This window comes from Epinephelus fuscoguttatus, linkage group LG1 (assembly GCF_011397635.1).
Source record: "Epinephelus fuscoguttatus linkage group LG1, E.fuscoguttatus.final_Chr_v1".
Lineage (NCBI taxonomy): Eukaryota > Metazoa > Chordata > Actinopteri > Perciformes > Serranidae > Epinephelus > Epinephelus fuscoguttatus.
The window spans coordinates 22,163,363-22,181,803 of record NC_064752.1 but is presented as its reverse complement, the minus strand read 5'-3'; the positions used below and the strand labels follow the sequence as shown (position 1 = coordinate 22,181,803).

The 18,441-nt window shown below is 39.9% G+C and overlaps 1 protein-coding gene across 4 annotated transcripts in view; it reads left to right on the top strand.

The window, feature by feature from the left end:
- The window catches only part of mmel1 (membrane metallo-endopeptidase-like 1), a 49,478-nt gene extending 32,363 nt beyond the window's left edge, over positions 1-17,115 (top strand). For 2 of the 4 annotated variants that reach the window (XM_049584352.1, XM_049584345.1), the window contains 13 exons: positions 146-282; positions 385-478; positions 586-714; positions 2,159-2,257; positions 2,346-2,429; positions 2,522-2,625; positions 4,860-4,918; positions 5,050-5,169; positions 5,342-5,475; positions 5,608-5,673; positions 5,797-5,892; positions 8,222-8,298; positions 11,009-17,115. In XM_049584352.1, the coding sequence (XP_049440309.1) occupies positions 146-282; positions 385-478; positions 586-714; positions 2,159-2,257; positions 2,346-2,429; positions 2,522-2,625; positions 4,860-4,918; positions 5,050-5,169; positions 5,342-5,475; positions 5,608-5,673; positions 5,797-5,892; positions 8,222-8,298; positions 11,009-11,108 (1,299 nt within the window). In that variant the 3' untranslated portion in view covers positions 11,109-17,115. The remainder of the gene's footprint in view (positions 1-145; positions 283-384; positions 479-585; positions 715-2,158; positions 2,258-2,345; positions 2,430-2,521; positions 2,626-4,859; positions 4,919-5,049; positions 5,170-5,341; positions 5,476-5,607; positions 5,674-5,796; positions 5,893-8,221; positions 8,299-11,008) is intronic. The other 2 variants (XR_007449902.1, XR_007449903.1) reach the window with 2 other exon arrangements.
- The last annotated feature ends 1,326 nt before the right edge of the window (positions 17,116-18,441 follow it).

Sequence of the window (18,441 nt, the reverse complement as noted above, 5' to 3'; positions counted from 1 at the left end):
GGGTGAGCATCAAAATAAAACAGGAAATACTGACAAAAACTGAAAACAAGGAAAACATGACCTTAACGGGGACCTTGGGTTTAACACCATGTGGGTTTCAAACCATATTTAACATGCGTAATATCTCCTACCTTTTGTTTTCCAGGGGTTTAACTGGACACGGTTTATTCAAGGCGTGCTGTCCAGTGTGTCTGTTGAGGTGCAGCTTGAGGAGGAGGTGGTGGTGTACAGCTCTCCCTACCTTGAGAAGATGAATGACGTTCTCTCCAAACACAGTGTCAGGTCAGTCCCAGAGGGTGATGCAAACAGGAGTCCATGAAAGTATAATATTTAAAATATAGCTACAATTCAACACACTTTAACAAAACCATTTTTTGTTTGCAGAACTATGCAGAACTACCTCACCTGGCAGCTCATCATCGACAGAGTGAACAGCTTGAGTCGCCGTTTCAAAGACGCTAGAGCCCGTTACAGAAAGGTGTGGTGAGCATGACATAACAGAGCAGCACATATTAAAACAAGCTCGCTTAAGAACTAAATTACAGTGTGTTGTGTGTGTGTGTGTGTGTGTGTGTGTATGGTCAGACTCTCTATGGGACCACAGTGGAGGACGCTTGGTGGCGAGAATGCGTCCGTTACGTCCAGAGCAGCATGGAGAACGCAGTTGGAGCTCTGTATGTGCATGAGACCTTTGCAGGAGAAAGCAAACGAATGGTGAGTCCTTTTGGTCCGTACACCCCTGAACATAACAGAAACATTAGCTTCCTCAGAGCATGGAAATCAGTTACCACCACAGAGACAGTTTATGTCAAACAATGAATGCAAGCTGTATGAAAGTCATGGAATAAACTCGACCTTGAGGGGCCACGTGTCACTTTACAAGTTTCGTAATGCACTATCTGCCAGTTAATCAAGAAAATGGATTTGGAATAATTTTCTCTGCTTTAGTCTTTTTAACACTTTTATGACTCTTGGAAATTGAGTACACTTTTGTCACATCAAACGCATTTTCTGCTTTTCACACCCAGCTGTTTCATGTGATAGGGGTAATGATGCCACATTTACAATCGTTGCCAGCTGAGAAACATTGGTCTATCAATAAAAGGTAAATGTAACTACGTGCAATGGAAACGGATTCAATAAACAAACGATAATGTAACATTATGGTCATTGGGCCACTGCGAGCTCTTGTTGTCATCTCTGGATGGCTGTTAAAACACTTGAACACAGGGCTGTTACTCGAACTCTTCCAGGAGCACATAGCTGTCATATTAGTTGTTCAAAACTCAAACTCCTTTTGTCAGGTGATTCAGTTAATTCGTTTTTAGCTACTGAAAAAAATGCCCACCAAAAAAAAAAAAAATCAATATCGGTTTAAATGAATGCTACATTGAGAATATTTTCACAATTTTACCTTGCCATCAGACAGCCTTTTCTAACAGGGAACTGAAACTATTATATCAAAGTCACCAGCCTTCAATGACAAAACAGTAATTGCATTCTGTATGCTGCATTCTGGGTGTAGTGCCACCTAAGATGACTGTGATTGGTTTAAAGAAATACAAACAAGCCAGAGCATTTAATCACTAAAACAGAATGATAATGTGCTTCCAGACCTTTCTCTAGTGCTGACACAGCACTGTGGCGATACATCCGGCTATGAGAGACAATAATACATCCATTATTTTTTTTATTTGAGGTTTGACTATTTTATTTTAATCATATCATCTTGTTGTGCCCTCCTCCGGTCATGGTTAGATGGTAATCCTAGATTTGCTAATTTCACAAATGGTTTTAAAAAAAAAATCTTGTCTCACTGACAACTCTCTGGTTAAGGTCTGGTTAGGTTTAGGTAAAACACTCAGTTAGTGTTAGGGAAAGATAATGGTTTGGGTTAACTGACTACTTGAAATATGGAATATGAAATCTCAAAGGAGTTTTCACAGATCCGGGGTTACCATCTAGACACGACTCCCTCTTCTGAAGCGGCTCCTGAGTGGAGGGTTTGCAGCAGTAGTGGATGGAAAAGTGCATAAATTAGTGTTTGTTTTGCTGATTTTCTGAAATTTTTTCTGTTAAAAATTGTGCTACAATTTGGATGGAAACCCAACTTACGGCAGTTTGTGTCTGTATGGGATTGTAATCACACTGTTAACAGGTCAGTGACCTCATCAGTAAGATCCAGAAAGCGTACGTGGAAACACTGGAGGAGTTAAGCTGGATGGATTTTCCCTCAAAGGAGAAGGCAAGAGAGAAGGTAAAGTACACAGCCAAGCTAAGAAAATAAGGGGGTATCATCTCCAGATGTTCTGTATTATCATACTAATGTTCCACATGTCATGTAGGCCATGGCAATCAAGGAGCATATTGGTTATCCAGATCATATTCTGCAGGACAGCAACAAGAAGCTTGACCAGGAGTATGCTCATGTAAGTAGCACCTGAGTTTGTTTTTCAAGCCATGCTGTGTTTATACCTGACATGTGTCACCGATCTCTCATTTGTCTTGTTTCTCTCTCCAGCTGAATTTTAGTGAAGAGCACTACTTTGAGAACATCCTCGAGAACCTCAAGTCAGAGGCACACAAGAGTCTGAAGAAGCTCAGAGAACCTGTGGACCCCGACCTGTAAGCTGTTGATGCATCTGACAGCACAAGCTGTTCTTATCAGTAAAACACAAGCTCTTGTACTCTGGTGGTCATTGTGCTTTATCAGTGCTCTCACGTAGAGTGCGTGACATGAAATGTCATCAACGGTGACATATCACAGTCATAGATTTTTGCTCCCTCCTTCTGTTGTCCTCAGCCAAAACATAACAAAAAATTTATTTTTTTTTAAGTTGACATGTTGAACTCAATGTCCTAAAGTAACAAGAGGAAGATGTTCTGTATCTTCATAGAACACTGAAAAGTAAAACTTGATCTTACAAATCTTATTTAAAGGTCCAGTGTGTAGTATTTAGCGGTCTCTATTGGCAGAAATGGAATGTAAATTCATAACTATGTTTTCATTAGTTTATAATCACCCGAAAATAAGAATTGTTGTGTTTCTGTTTTGTCCTTAGACTGAGCCATTTATATCTACACAGAGCAGGTCCTCTCTCACAGAGTCTGCCGTGTTATTCTACAGTAGCTCAGAATGGACAAATCAAACTGACTCTTCGTAGAGTCCTACTTCGTACTGTGTTTTCATATCGGCCACCATAGTTTCTCTTACATGCTTGGCACACAAGAGAAGTTTCAGTTGGTTGCAATCTGCAACCTCACCGCTAGTTGTCACTGAATCCTAAACGCTAGACCTTTAAGTAAAGCACAGAAGTAATAGCATAAAAATATATTTACAGTACACAAAGTAAGTAAGTACTCATTATGCAGAATGGCTGATTTTAGAATCATATATATTATACTACTGGATTATAATTAGGCAGATGCTATTAGCACCAAGGTGTCTGTAGCCAACAATGCTATTTGCTCCTAGAGCGGAATAGCAAATGTGACAATGTGACAATGCAATGTAGAAGTATAACGTTAACACAAACGGGTCTATTCAGCTATTCTGCTAAAAATACTACGCCAACACAGGACTTTAACCCCAGGCTCCTACATGAAAGTCCTGTGCAGAACCCATTCATCTAACACACCTCATGCCTTCTTTGAACTGTGTTGCTCTTTGTACTACATCACTTGATTTTCTGACAATACATTTATGAGTTTTTTACATATATGTATCAGAGTATCTGAGAATGGCTAAAACCAGCCCTAACCACGGCCTCTTTGCTATAATCCCGACTGCTTCCAAACCCCATGCATCAACGTGACGAGTACGAGCAAATCACAGCACGCAGTGGAATCCATATTGACACGTCATAGGGATTGGTGTAAATAGCTGAATAGCTGCAGTGTGACCATTTTCACTCCAGCGCAATAGACACTTTGTTATAATGGTTAGTGATGCATTGGTGTGTACATCCTTTTAATGTTGCAGCTGGTAAATGAACTGGAGCTCATTTCAACTACTTTATACACTGCTGGGCAGCTTAACTTATTTATTTTGTGTCATTAATTTACATCTGCAAAGTAAGAAATATCTTTAGTTGTCAAATAAATGTAGTGTAATAAAAAGTACAATACTAGCCTCTGAAATGTATTAATGTAGAAGTATAATGCTGTGTTAATCAGGCAGACGACAGACGGAAAAACACCTTCTGGACAGCACGGGAAAAACAAACAAACAAACAGTCTGATGGAAAGGCAGGACAGCAAAACCAAACATGCCTGACGATACGTTGTGATGGTGATGCCGTATTAGTTACAAAGGGGGGAATAAAATATATGAAATAGAATTATTTTATGTTTATTTTTTATGTCATTTTTCTAGTAATGTCCAGTAACTGTGCAGATCACCCATGTTTTCTCCCCATGTAAGGGAGCTACATAAAATCCGGTTATTAATGCTGACGTGGAGGACGGCAAAAAAGTTGAAATATTTATCTTTAAATGGCACCATTAATGCTACTGTTAGCAATATCAGTATTCTGTGCTGGCCTCTCCTAATTCTATCGTCTTGCTCTCGTCCATTAAAATGATATCCGGTTTGCCGTCTGTCATCTCCCCGACTCCATGTGAGCATAGCATTAATGAGCATAAAATGGAAATGCTCAAATAAAGTACGAGTACCTCAAAATTGTTTTTAAGTGCAGTACTTGAGTAAATGCATTTAGTTATATTCCACCACTGGAAGGTTTGAATATGTTGTTTCATGGTACAAATTGTGCTCTGTGCATGGGTTTTACAGGATAATATATCTGACTTAAAATGCAGTTTTGTTCTCTTTAATCAATTATAAACCAATCCCTCCTCAGGTGGATCATTGGTGCTGCTGTAGTGAATGCTTTCTACTCACCCAACAGAAACCAGATTGGTAAGAGCTTTGCCTCTGTGGACAAATAAGACGTGTTGTTTTTATAGTAACACAGTTACTCCTCTGTGTAATCCTGTTTAGTGTTGCCAGTACTTACTGTGTTTTCACTCCTGTTGTTTTTGTCTGTCCAGTGTTTCCAGCAGGAATCCTGCAGCCGCCTTTCTTCAGTAAACATCAGCACCAGGCACTCAACTTTGGTGGCATAGGAATGGTTATCGGACATGAGATCACACACGGATTCGATGACAATGGTGAGACAGGAATGATCCATGGTGGATATTTTGGGAAGTTTATCATTCACTGTCATTTTGTAATAACAGTTTATTTTAAGTCTGCTGTTGTGACTGTGATTGGATACTGCTTTGTAGATGCATCATGTTTGGCAAACAGTACTTTGACTTAATGCATTCTGTTTCCTCACAGGGCGTAATTTTGACAAGGATGGTAATATGCTAAACTGGTGGAGTAATTACTCTGCTGAGCATTTTAAAGAGCAGTCACAGTGCATGGTGCAACAGTATGGCAACTTCAACTGGAAGCTAGCGGGAGGACAAAACGTAAGCACCCAGTGGCATGTGCAGTATGAAATGAGATGTTTTGTCTCGGCTGTAATCTCCGACAATGTAAACCATGTATTAAGTGACCAGAATGAGTGTTTTCATGTCATGGTTTTGACTGTGTGGCTGCAGGTCAGTGGAATCAGCACTTTGGGGGAGAACATTGCAGACAATGGAGGGGTTCGTCAGGCATATAAGGTTGGATGTTAGCTGCAAAACCACATGTTACTATTTCAGCAGCAAGTACAAAATGTTTATAATAAACATTCTGCACATCTGAAATCTGTTTTCAAGTGTATGTATGCTTCCGTGTGTTTACAGGCTTATCTAAAGTGGGTGGAGATGGAGGGTGAGGAGCCTCGTCTGCCTGGTCTAGACATGGATCACAAGCAACTTTTCTTTCTCAACTTTGCCCAAGTAAGTAAGAATAATGAGGGGACATGTTGTTTCTGAATGTATTATTTCAGCAGACGGAAGGCAGACAATAATTTCTTCGTCTGGAGTTGAGAGCCAACGCTCAGGAGGCGCATTTTTCAGTGGATGTTTGGTGCCGAGAAGTAAACAGTGGGACAAAGGGAGAGGGTCAGGGGTGAGACGCTGAAGCAATCTCAGAACAAATCAGTGTTTAGCTACACACACACATAGGGGATGAAGAAGAGCTGCCAAAATAAAGAGCATCTCGGTGCCTGAGAATGTAACCCGAAAGCAGAAAACTGTCATCAACTGTTAAACAGGTCAAATGTTAGAAATGTTTTTCAAGATTCCCCACTGCGACGATATACTTAACACGTAAGTTGGTACACGAGTAAAAAAACTTGTGCCAAACTTGCAGTCGATAAAGCTGGGAATTAGAAGAATTGATAGATGCAAAGTGCTGTAAAATATTGTATAATAAACATGAGTTACGTTAGAGGTATGAAATACTAAATTTGTAGTTTGTAAAATGTATTTATCAGTTTAGACCTGACAAGTAACTAGGGGTGAAGTGTCTCTTTAACAGTCTGCAGAACAGTTCTTTTACCAACCCTTATAACAACCCAGTGTCCCTTCTACGGGTCCTCGCAAAGTTATATTTGATAATTATGTATAAACAACTGCTGTGTTCAAGCAGTTTACTTATACGACCTATCGTTAGAAAACTATCCTCCTCGTGGTTCGATGAATGTGGATCATTTCAAGATACAACCACCACAGCAGGTTCAATAAACGCTTCTGTCAGACAAACAACAAACAAACAGTTATAACCTAACCTATGAAGCATTATTTTAATCCACAGATTGCTAATATTCCAACAAAGGTCCAAACGATCTAAATCCAGCAAAATATTTAGTCTAAACACATTATTACATCCATAGATATCACAAACTGCTGCTGCATCATTTCAAATGTTCACATTTCTCTTCTTACTCTACGTAATAACTCCCATTTGCATGTAAATATGCTGATTCCTCACTATCAAAACGGCAGCTGAACTCTGACCTTTTGATTGACACCTCATTTGAGCCAGTAGGAGCTTCTATATTTTTACTATAGACTACAGTAGCCAACGAGAGCCTGTGCTGAAAGGAAGGGTCATCCTCAGTCCTCAGGTTACAGAGCCAATCTTAAGCAAACGGTTGGCCCAATGGCTCATGAGTCTTGTAGGTAATGACAGACCTCACCTTGAGTGTAGTTTCAAACAAGTTACTGGCTCCATACTCTTATAAATGTTCAATGTTCATACAATAAGCTCCTAAATAGACATTTCTGTCTTTGTTGATCAGTTTTTAACTCATATTCACACATTCAGTACATTGTGTGTTGTGGCAGTTAAATTTAGGACCCAAAATGCAAATACAACCAGGAAACAGGGAATAGTTAAAGGCAGTTTATTGTAGTTTGAAGAAGTGGAGCTGTAGGCTTTAATGACATGATGGCTGAGGTGGGCTGGGAATAGGGAAGCAGAGCAGGCAGAATAGCTGAGGGCAGAGCAGTCCACATCCAGTGAGCAGAAGATGAGAATGAGGCTGGGTGTGGTGGGTTATGGTTGAAGCTGGTGTGGTGAACCTGAGACACAGAACAGAGTGTGAAGTGGTGTCCAAAAGTACAAAGCGTCAAAAAAAATAGAAGTTGGCCTGGATGTCTGTACCGCAGAGGAGACTGACCTGGCTGAGTCTGGGTATTTGAGCCAAGGTTTCATACTGCAGTGACTTGATTGTAGATGTGGTTCAGGTGTGCAGGTTCAGCAGCTGCTGGCACTCAGGATTGGCAGGAGGAGGGAACCAGAAAGCCATGCCCAGCAAACACCCACAGACAGACTGAAAACGAACATGAGACACTAGGAAGGGGAAACATGAAACAGAGGGCAGAGGGAAATCTACTTTGCGTTTGGACTAAGTGAGGCTTCATGCTATGGTGCCATTGTGTTTTCCAGCTGATTAGTCCCAGCTCGAGTCATCTGCAGCATCGTTTTTTTCTGGAAAATATTCAGGCAAAGGTGAAAAGACCTTTGATTTAAGTGTTTTGAAACGTATGTAACTGAGACCAGGCATGTACACGTACTAAAAATGGAACAAAAACAGCTGTAAATTCACTTTGAGTCTACCTTGGATAGGTGAATTTTACAGGATCAGTCTAGATCTGATGAGAATTTCGGGGTGGACTGTCCCTTTACAGTCTTAAGAAAGCTCCTTTAAACTCCTAATGAATGCTTTTAAAACTCTCTGGAATCACCATTCCACCATTTAATCCGTTTTCTTTTTTCTAGGTGTGGTGCGGTGCTTATCGGCCTGAGTATGCCAGCCAGTCCATCAAGACTGACTCACACAGTCCCTTAGAGTACAGGTAAGGGGCTTAATTAAATACGTCAGAACCAATAACAATGTTTTCATAGGTAGATTGATGGATTTATTTAATGATTAAACTACATCTCTACTGATGAGTTTATTGTGGTCTGGAATCTGTTGTTGTAAATACATTTCTGCTTGTGCATGAGTGTTATTTTTCACAACAATAAAAGCAGCAGTCTGTTTATGAAGCGATGCGACCAGCTTGGTTTTAAACTGACTCACTGGTTTAGAACTGTGAATCTGTGGGAAACTTTTGTTTTACCAGCTGTGTTAAACCCAAAGAAGCTGCTGGAGCTCTCATCATGTGCTTCAGTTTCAAAATAAGACCCACACTGATAAATGTGTTAGTTTTTTGAGTTCCTAACACATTTAAGAAAAGCTCTGATCATTGACGGATAGAAAATACAATAAGCTTGTTTTGTTAAATGCAGCGAATCCAATGTATTTAACTTGAAGAGTCTATAATTAATAATTTATCATTAACAATGACTACTCTGTGAAAAATGCAGCTTGAAGTGATGAACCGTGCAGTGCCTCCCAGCTTGTCTTTATACATTTTATACACTACCTGCTCAGCACCAAGCAGCAGTCAGACTCAGTTGGCGCCCAGCTAGTGAACACAAGATATACTTTATTAATCCCTGAGGGGAAATTCAATTTTTTCACTCTGTTGTCACATACACACAGGCCTGAAATACACACACACACACACACACACACACACACACACACACACACGCAAACAGGATCTATACATGCTATAATGGAGGGATGTCAGAGTGACCGGGCTGCTCATGGACAGGCGCCCTGAGCGGTTGGGGGTTTGGTGCCTTGCTCAGGGAGGTGAGCTTGCAGCTCTCCAGCTGCCAGTCTGCACTCCATATTTGGTCCGGATGGGGACTTGAACTGGCAGCCTTCTAGTTTCCAACCCAAGTCCCTATGGGCTGAGCTGCTGCCGCCCCAGCAGCATAAGAAACAGATTTTTGTCATGAGTTGGTTGAGCCCAAAGCAGAGCTAAAATGAGAGGTAATATTGGACATACAGTGGTAAGGTGGCCAGAGATACAACCACAAGTGAATGCTAATTTTTCTCCATAACAGCTGGATCTGTAAATAAGCAGCTGTTTACTAACAAGTGCATCAAATAACCAGGGAACAGGTAACAATATGACAATGTCATGTTCACAGCTGGTTTCTGTTGCCAAAGAAAAATCAGTTATTGTAGGTTTGATTATTTTCTTCTTTGAAGTAACAATAACTAATTTTACTCTTTCATTCATGAGTCAAATTCATCTCGTGCTGTTGTTACTCTGTGGATGGACTAAGAGAGCTGCTTCACCTTTCCTCCAGTCTCACTGCACCCACAGCTGGACACAGCTGGTGCTTTGTCTCATTAGATTTAAAGATTCACCACACTGTAAATCAGGGTTATTCCACAGGTCTTTTCAAGGACTTCCCAGGCTCAAATTTAAGGACACACTGCAGCATAGTTTGAGACACAGATCAAGGTTGATAACTATTAGCTTGCAGAGTGCCATCCTGTTTGATGCTCTAGCAGCATGGCTTGTAAAAGCTGCTTCGCCCATGGCGTGAACTTTTATTGATTTGCTGCAGGGTCTCCATCGGGTCATGTGGATGTCCTGCAGATCTTTAACAAGCCAGTCTTTGTAAATGTCTTTGGTGAGGCCTTGAGGCTTTGAGCTGTCGAAGTGAGCATGGAGCCCACACTGTAACTAACTGCACTCCCTGAAGAAATATTATCATATTTTTGGAAAACTGAAATAGTGATTCCAGAGGGAAGCAGACAGAGGGGTCTACAGTCTGTGTTTGAAGGATATATCCAGATATATCCAAACTGACTCAGCAGCAACAACAGGTTAAAAAGACAAAGATAGTTAGAAGCTAAAGCCGAACTATAAGCTACAGATCACAGTGTAAAAGTGAACCACCACATCTCTGCTGATCGCCACAGAAGCTGGTTGAATATCAGCAAACTTTCTCTGCTTCCCTTCACTGGTTCCTGTACAGCAGGGTCAGTCTTTTGTTCACTGTTATAATCATTACAAAGCAAAAGCAACGTGTATACATTCAGTAGGCTATAGCTTCAGTAGCTAGCTAGCTAACCCTACACTTTTCAGGGTTTGGTTTGGTTTGGAACAGGGAAGAAACGTATATCTTTTTCAACCCCTCCAGGTAACGCGTATCATTAATACACGACGTGCCCCAGGCACAACATTTAGCTCCAAATCCACAAAACCAGCCTGAAAATGAAAGAAATCTGATACACTTAAATGATCCCTTTCTATTAATGTTTATTTTCATGATTTTCCCCCTCAAATTCATAAACATGAAGGATTTCAAGGGCCCATGGGAACCCTGGTAAATATAAGCCAAATAAACAGCACAACTTAACTAAGTATTGGAATCAGCACAGGTTCACTCACTGAGCCAAACGTGAGGAGCTGGACTCACTTTGCAGAACTCCTCTTACACTCATGAGCATTTATTATAATGGCTTCAAAAAGAGGGGTTGTGCTTCAACAATAGGATTCTCAATGGTGTGTTGAACCTGAATTTCAATGAGCATATTCCAAAACAATGTGATAAGGTGGCACCCACTGAATTTCCAAGTAAAGGAGCACAGAATGCTCACATTTCACTTAGGTGGCTTACATCACAATGTTTCTGTTTTTCTCTCGTCTTTAGGGTGCTTGGATCTCTCCAGAATTTCGAAGCGTTCTCAGAAGCTTTCCAGTGTCAAAAAGGCAGTCAAATGAACCCCGAGCAGAAGTGCCGTGTCTGGTAGATAATTTCACTCTTGAGAAATGTATTTCTTGACTTGGGCAACTCAAATCAAAAGAACAAGTCTTACTGCTTCAACCCACAGACACCCTGCTCATTTCCAATTTATTTGGGGCAGAGTGATGATGATGCAGATATTTGCATATACTGTAGATGTATTCAAAATGGATGACATCCTAGTTTTAAAACTTGAAGCACATATACTATAAAAAAGGAAACTTGGTAGAGGATCCTCTCAAGTTTGAAGTGTTGTCTCTGGACGAGTGGGTCACTTGTTCGTTTTTTTGTTTTTTTTTTGCTGTGTCCCACGACAGCTGGGTACATGAATTAAACGGCTACATAGAAAACAAAGACCTTGTGAAATAGGTTAAAGCTTAAATGGCTGGCTTTAAATGCTTCGCCAGCCTTTCTTGAATTAATCCTTTAAAAAAAAAATCTCTTTTGCAGATCTTTGTGATTTATCCACCATCGTTTGGCACTGAGTTACCTCTTTCCTCTGATGTATTGTTTTCAAGACATTGTGCCACTTCAGAAGAAACAATAGTGAACAAATCTGACTCCGACTGAAGGGTATGAAGTAAATGAAAGCTCGGGGCTTTGCCGAAGTAAAGCTACAATAGAATTAGTCACACTCCGAGAGTTTGGTCATTCACTGTTACATGAAACAAATTACCTAAAGACTTTAAGACTGTTAAATCTTTGCAGCTTTAACCTTAAATTAACATTCACAGAGAGCTGCGGCTCTCCACATTTTTACACTGACAGAGTGGATAAGTATTTAAAATTTACAAAGCTATTTAGTACTTTTTGGAGGATAATTTTTTTCTAAGTTTCTTTATCTCGTCCTGCAAATGATTGTTGCTTAATACTCGCTGCAGAAATGTATATGTACGTCATGAGAGTTTTCCTGTATCCCAGATGTTTTGAAGAATACTGGTGGCCTGCTGCTTTTAAGCTAGTGAGAAAACATCTGTTGGAGATAGAGTGATGTGATAATGATAAAAAAAAAAAAAACAATGTATATCACTTTATTGCATTATTGTTTACCAGAAGTGTGGACTCGAGTCACTTGACTTGGACTTGAATCACAAATTTGATGACTCAAAGACGCTCAACTCACTTCAGACTTTAACACCAATGACGTGTGACTACTCTTGGACTTAAAAATACTTAATAACTTCCCCCAAAGCAAAATTAAGAGTTAAGTTATGTCAAAAGTGTGCCCCGGATCAATTCATTTTTCCAGTCATTTCCTGAATCAACTAAAAATAACGCTGCTCATTCTGAACAGGTTGACACTTCATCCCAAGATGATCCATTTTGTATAAACCAATCCAACAGCATCCAATCAAGTTGCAGGAGAGAACTATAAAAAACTAATGTTGCAAAACATGATACCAAAGATAATTTAATAAGTGTAAAACTACATGGTTGTCAACAAAAAACCAACTAAGTATGCAAAACATGGGTTTAAGATTACAGAGACACAACTACTTCCAACTTTGTTCAACACACGAGCAGTAAGTTGAGGCTAATATTAACATAGTGAGCTAATTTGTAGCTAACGTTAGCATAACAGCTATGTGACTTCTTAACAAGCTTATTTTAAACAAATAAATACAAATGATTAAAAGCATTATGATTTTTGTAAATTTTAAGATATCCTGTTGTTTAAATGACATTTGTTAAAGAATGCATTATGACTTGTTATGGACCCGATACTGGAACTTTAGGACTTTGGACTTGACTTGGGGCTTGTTAGTCTTGATTTTAATATTATTAGTCTTGACTTGGGGCTTGACTTGGGACTTGTTAGTCTTAACTTGGGGCTTGTTAGTCTTGACTTGGGGCTTGTTAGTCTTGACCTAGGTCTTGTTAGTCTTGACTTAGGTTTTGTTAGTCTTGACTTGGGGCTTATTAGTCTTGACTGAGGTCTTGTTTGACTTGACTTGGGGCTTGTTAGTCTTGACTTAAGGCTTAGTAGTATTGACTTGGCCATGGCTTGGGGCTTATTAGTCTTGACTTGGGGCATATTAGTCTTGATTTGGAGCTTGTTAGTCTTGACTTGGGGCTTGTTAGTCTTGACTTAGGGCTTATTAGTCTTCACTTGGCCATGGCTTGGGGCTTATTAGTCTTGATTTGGGGCTTATTAGTCTTGACTTGGGGCTTGTTAGTCTTGACTTAGGTCTTGTTAGTCTTGATTTTAATATTATTAGTCTTGACTTGGGGCTTGACTTGGGACTTGTTAGTCTTAACTTGGGGCTTGTTAGTCTTGACTTGGGGCTTGTTAGTCTTGACCTAGGTCTTGTTAGTCTTGACTTAGGTCTTGTTAGTCTTGACTTGGGGCTTATTAGTCTTGACTGAGGTCTTGTTTGACTTGACTTGGGGCTTGTTAGTCTTGACTTAAGGCTTAGTAGTATTGACCCGGCCATGGCTTGGGGCTTATTAGTCTTGACTTGGGGCATATTAGTCTTGATTTGGAACTTGTTAGTCTTGACTTGGGGCTTGTTAGTCTTGACCTAAGGCTTAGTAGTATTGACTTGGCCATGGCTTGGGGCTTATTAGTCTTGACTTGGGGTTTGTTAGTCTTGACTTGGGGCTTGTTAGTCTTGACTTGGCCATGGCTTGGGGCTTATTAGTCTTAATTTCGGGTTTATTAGTCTTGACTTCGGGCTTGTTAGTCTTGACTTAGGGCTTATTAGTCTCGACTTGGCCATGGCTTGGGGCTTATTAGTCTTAATTTCGGGTTTATTAGTCTTGACTTCGGGCTTGTTAGTCTTGACTTAGGGCTTATTAGTCTCGACTTGGCCATGGCTTGGGGCTTATTAGTCTTGATTTGGGGCTTATTAGTCTTGACTTGGGGTATATCAGTCTTGACTTCGGGCTTGTTAGTCTTGACTTAGGGCTTATTAGTCTCGACTTGGGGCTTGATAGTCTTGACCTAGGTCCTATTAGTCTTGACTTGTGGCTTATTAGTCTTGACATGGGGCTTGTTAGTCTCGACTTGGAGTTTATTAATCTTGATTTGGGGCTTATTAGTGTTGACTTGGGGGTTGTTAGTGTTGACTTGGGGCTTGTTAGTCTTAACTTGGGGCTTATTTTTATTATTTTATGCCATTTGGTGAAGAGTGCATTATGACTTGTTTAGCACCCAAAACTGGAACTTTAGGACTTTGGACTTGACTTGTGGCTTGTTAGTCTTGACTTAGGGCGTATTAGTCTTGATTTGGGAGTTGTTTGTCTTGACTTTGGGGTTGTTAGTCTTGACTAGTGGCTTGTTAGTCTTAACTTGAGGCTTAATTGTCTTGACTTGGGGCTTGACTTGGAACTTGACTGCAAAGACTGACATGTGACTTGCAGAACAATGACTCGGTCCCACCTCTGTTGGCTGCTGCCCAATTTAGCTCCAGATTTGGATCTACAGTCGGTTGCTAATCACCGCTGTGTTGTGTGTGTGTGTGAAGCTCCCTCTTGTTTCCTGCTTCCACACATTCCACCTTCTACATGATTTTGAGACATTATCAAAACTCTTCACATGTGCCATTTGTTAGACAGCACTTAACATTTAATCAGAATTATAATGTCTGCTTGTATGATATCTGTAAGTTTACATTTAACTCAACACACGGTGATCGATTTGTAGAAGTGTTATTTCCTTCACCATGCGATCTCCTGAGAGGAGATGAGAACACACAGTGATTACAAGACTTTTAGCCTCTGGGCATAGCCAATTACATGCTAAGGGGAGGACAGAAGAACACACACACACACACACTCACACATGGACAGGCAGCAGATGAAGTGGTTTGCCCTCTGATCTCACATTGATCAGCGCTGTGTAAGATGAAAGGATGAAGTGCGGTGTGCTGAAGCGTGGTGACCGCTGTAGCCGAAACCACAAGCCCACAGGCAGACACACACTGAAGAATGGGGCTTGTCATTAAAGAGATAGCCAGGGCCAAGACTGTTATTTTCTACCTTTATTAACAAGTAATGACAGGAGAATCAAAGCAGAGCAGAGCTCATAAGAGAGGGACTGGCTGCAGGGAGCAGCCACTGTTTCTGTGCTGAGGAGAGCTTTCAACACACAGCAGAAAAACAAACAGTTTCAAATGTCTGCTCGTCATCGGTCATATTCAGGCTGCCTTGGTAAACTGAACACAACTTTTAGGTCTCAGAAGCCGAAGTGAATGTGCATATTGAAGCTTTACACTTGTAGTCTGTCTCTCAGTCTTCACATACTGGCAAATACTGTTGTGTTGAGCAGAGGGAGAGGACACATTGATAAAAACAGACTGTTTTACTAAGATTGTAAGAGCTAACAGCGTGCTGCCATCTTAAAGCAAAGGTTTGACATTTTGAGAGTTGAAAGATGACAACATATCCTGCTCTCATATCTGTGCGATGAAGCTACAGGCAGCAGATGGTGAGATTAGCTTAGCATTGAAACAGGAAACAGTGACTCTATGGAGCCAGAACAGTGACTTTAGATTCTGGCATTGAAAATTAAAATTTGGCGTTGAAAACAAAAAGCTGAACTAAAAAGGGAGCTGTTATGGATCTGTTAAGAAGCTGGCTCAGGAAACACTGGCATTGAAACACTTGCATTTGAAAAAGTTGTATTGAGAACCTAACGCTTGTTCCAGCGGACCTCTGCCAAACCATCAGAACGTCAGAAAACTGAATAGAGACTGAGCGTAGAATAAATAAATAAAGAAAGAAAACCGCAACTTGTCACTGGAGAGAAAACTGACTTGAAGAAAAAAATCAGATTGTCACTGACAAAATCAAAATATCAAAATACATAAAATAAGACTGTAAATAAATAGTCAAAAAATAACAAGTGTGTTGCATTCAATCTTTAATGGAAGATTGGATTATTTCTTAAAAGCCTGTGTTGAATGTTTCACTTAAAGTCCCTGTGGAACAGAATTTAGAGTGTCTTTATCTTCCGTACTGTCATAGGCGGATTATGACTCAATTGGTCCCTGGGCCTGGGAGTGTTCCTATTGGCCAAAGTGACGGCTGTGACAGGAGAAGTCGTGACCAACAAAAAGAAAATCAAACATGCTAGACTACTGTTGGAACGTTGTGAGACTTCCCAGGGGCTGCGTCGATTGTCGTATACTATGACACACTACACAAGATGAAATGATGGATTATTGCGTATGACACTTGTTGTCGTTCACGATCCATGCTGACACTGTACGTCACTGCGTCGGGCTATAATTGGGCTGATATTGTGTATCGCGTTTTTCTCTCATGTGACGTCTTCAAAGCAAATTCTTAGGCTTTTCCTTGAATTTTTTTTTCTTTTTTAGGACATAAGGGAAGGGAACTTGACTATTGCACGCAGTGTTTTTCTAAGCTATTAATAACTTGAAGGCTGCGGGTAGGGCCGCATCACATTACAACATTGCTACACTTGCGAGCTGCGGATAGCCGTCTGCAATTCATCCCACCTGCTCCTCATCAAGCATCTGATTTAATTGCTTGAAGGGGGTAAATGATGGCACTGAGGACACTCCATCTCCTTTAATTTCCTCCACCAGTTTACAGGTAAAAAGACTGATTTAAAGACTTGAATATATATTATATTTTCAAATGCAAAAATGTCCAGGGATTTTATCTGAGAGGGTTAATAAAAGCATTTTTCATTTCATCTCAACTTTCTTTTATTGTGCCAATACAACCTTTTTTGAATACAAGTATTTCAATGCCAGTGTTTCCTTTCTCAGTTCAGGTTTTGTTTTTAATGCCAAATGTTATGTTCAGTGCCAAAATCTAAAGTTACTTTGTTGGCTCCATACAAGTCTGGCTCTGCTCAACAGTAACAAAGTCGGGAGCGTATCTATGTTTCCCGGGTTCTATGCTCCCCACTTAACCCTGCAAAAAAGGTTCTATGTTCCCCGCTTACACAAAGAAGGTTCTGTGTTTCCCGGGTTCTATGTTCCCGGCTCAACAAAGCGGGAAACATCAAACCCTTTTTGTGTAAGTGGGGAACATAGAACCTTTTTTGCAGGGTTAAGTGGGGAACATAGAATCCGGGAAACACAGAACCTGGGAAACATAGGGATGACCCCACAAAATCTGCACTCCAGCACCTCTAAAACTTACACATTAATATCTCAATTGTGTAAAAACAAGAATTTGTCACGTGTGCTGGACAAATATTTAAGTTTTACATTTTACAGTTTGAACATGCTAGTTTCCATTGAACAGAGCCAGGTTAGCTGTTTCCCTGTCTCTAGACTTTGTGCTAAGCTAAGCTACGTTAAGCTAACAGCTGTAGCTACAGACAAACATGAGAGTGGTGTCAATCTTCTCACGTCACTCTCCCCCAGAGAGCGTAGAAGTGTATCTCCCCAAATGTCAAACTATTCCTTTAAACAACGAGGCACACTTGTCATGTCTGGTTCAAAGAAACATTGGAGGATAAATAAAAATACTGCGTTGCAACATTGGTTTGCTGTTTGAAAGGCGACGGCTAACACTCCTGTATATTTTCTCTGGTTTTCCTCAAAAAGAGTAAAACAGTTTAAATTGTTAACTAAAGGTGACATAATATACAATGTGTTATTGTAGATACTTGATGTGCTATACTGCAGTATTTACATATAAAGGATTCAAACTGGGTAAGAAAGGAAGCGTACATTTCTTACCTTAGTTCTAGCTTCACATTTATGTACATGGTGAAATCGTGTCGTTTTGAAAATTACCAGCCAAGTACAGATACATTTTTGTTATATATGAACATGTTTCATTTGTATACCCATCAGAAGAGTTTATTTATCTACATGAATATTTATGAAACAACATTGTTGCTTTGCAAGACTCTAGACGTTAAAGATGTTTTATGAATGTTCCTGCTGCTATGTAATTATCTAGATTGCCATTAAAGTGACTGTCTCAACTGTTACGATCTCAAGTCTTTACTTTAAATGTGCCATTTTAATTGATAAGTCTTGACTTACGCAAAGAATGCGTACAAATTATAATAATTCTGTAACATAATTTTAAAGGTAATAATAATAATTTTTATAAAGTTTTCCCTAGATGATTTTTTCTTTTTCCCTAGTTTTTAAATTGATTTCTGCATGTATTACTATTATTATTAATTTTTTTTTTTTTGCAATTTGTAGAACATTTCTTACTAAACTGTGTCTTTTCCCATGTTTTTGAGAGAAATCCCACCAATTTGCTCAGGATTCAAAGGTGTTCAGGATTCAGTAATCCTTCCTGGGACCATGTTTAAAGATATTAAACATTGTGCAAAACATTGTCAATCAGCAGCTAGTCTGTTCATCTGTTTTGCAAAAGGTTGAACGTCTAAAGAA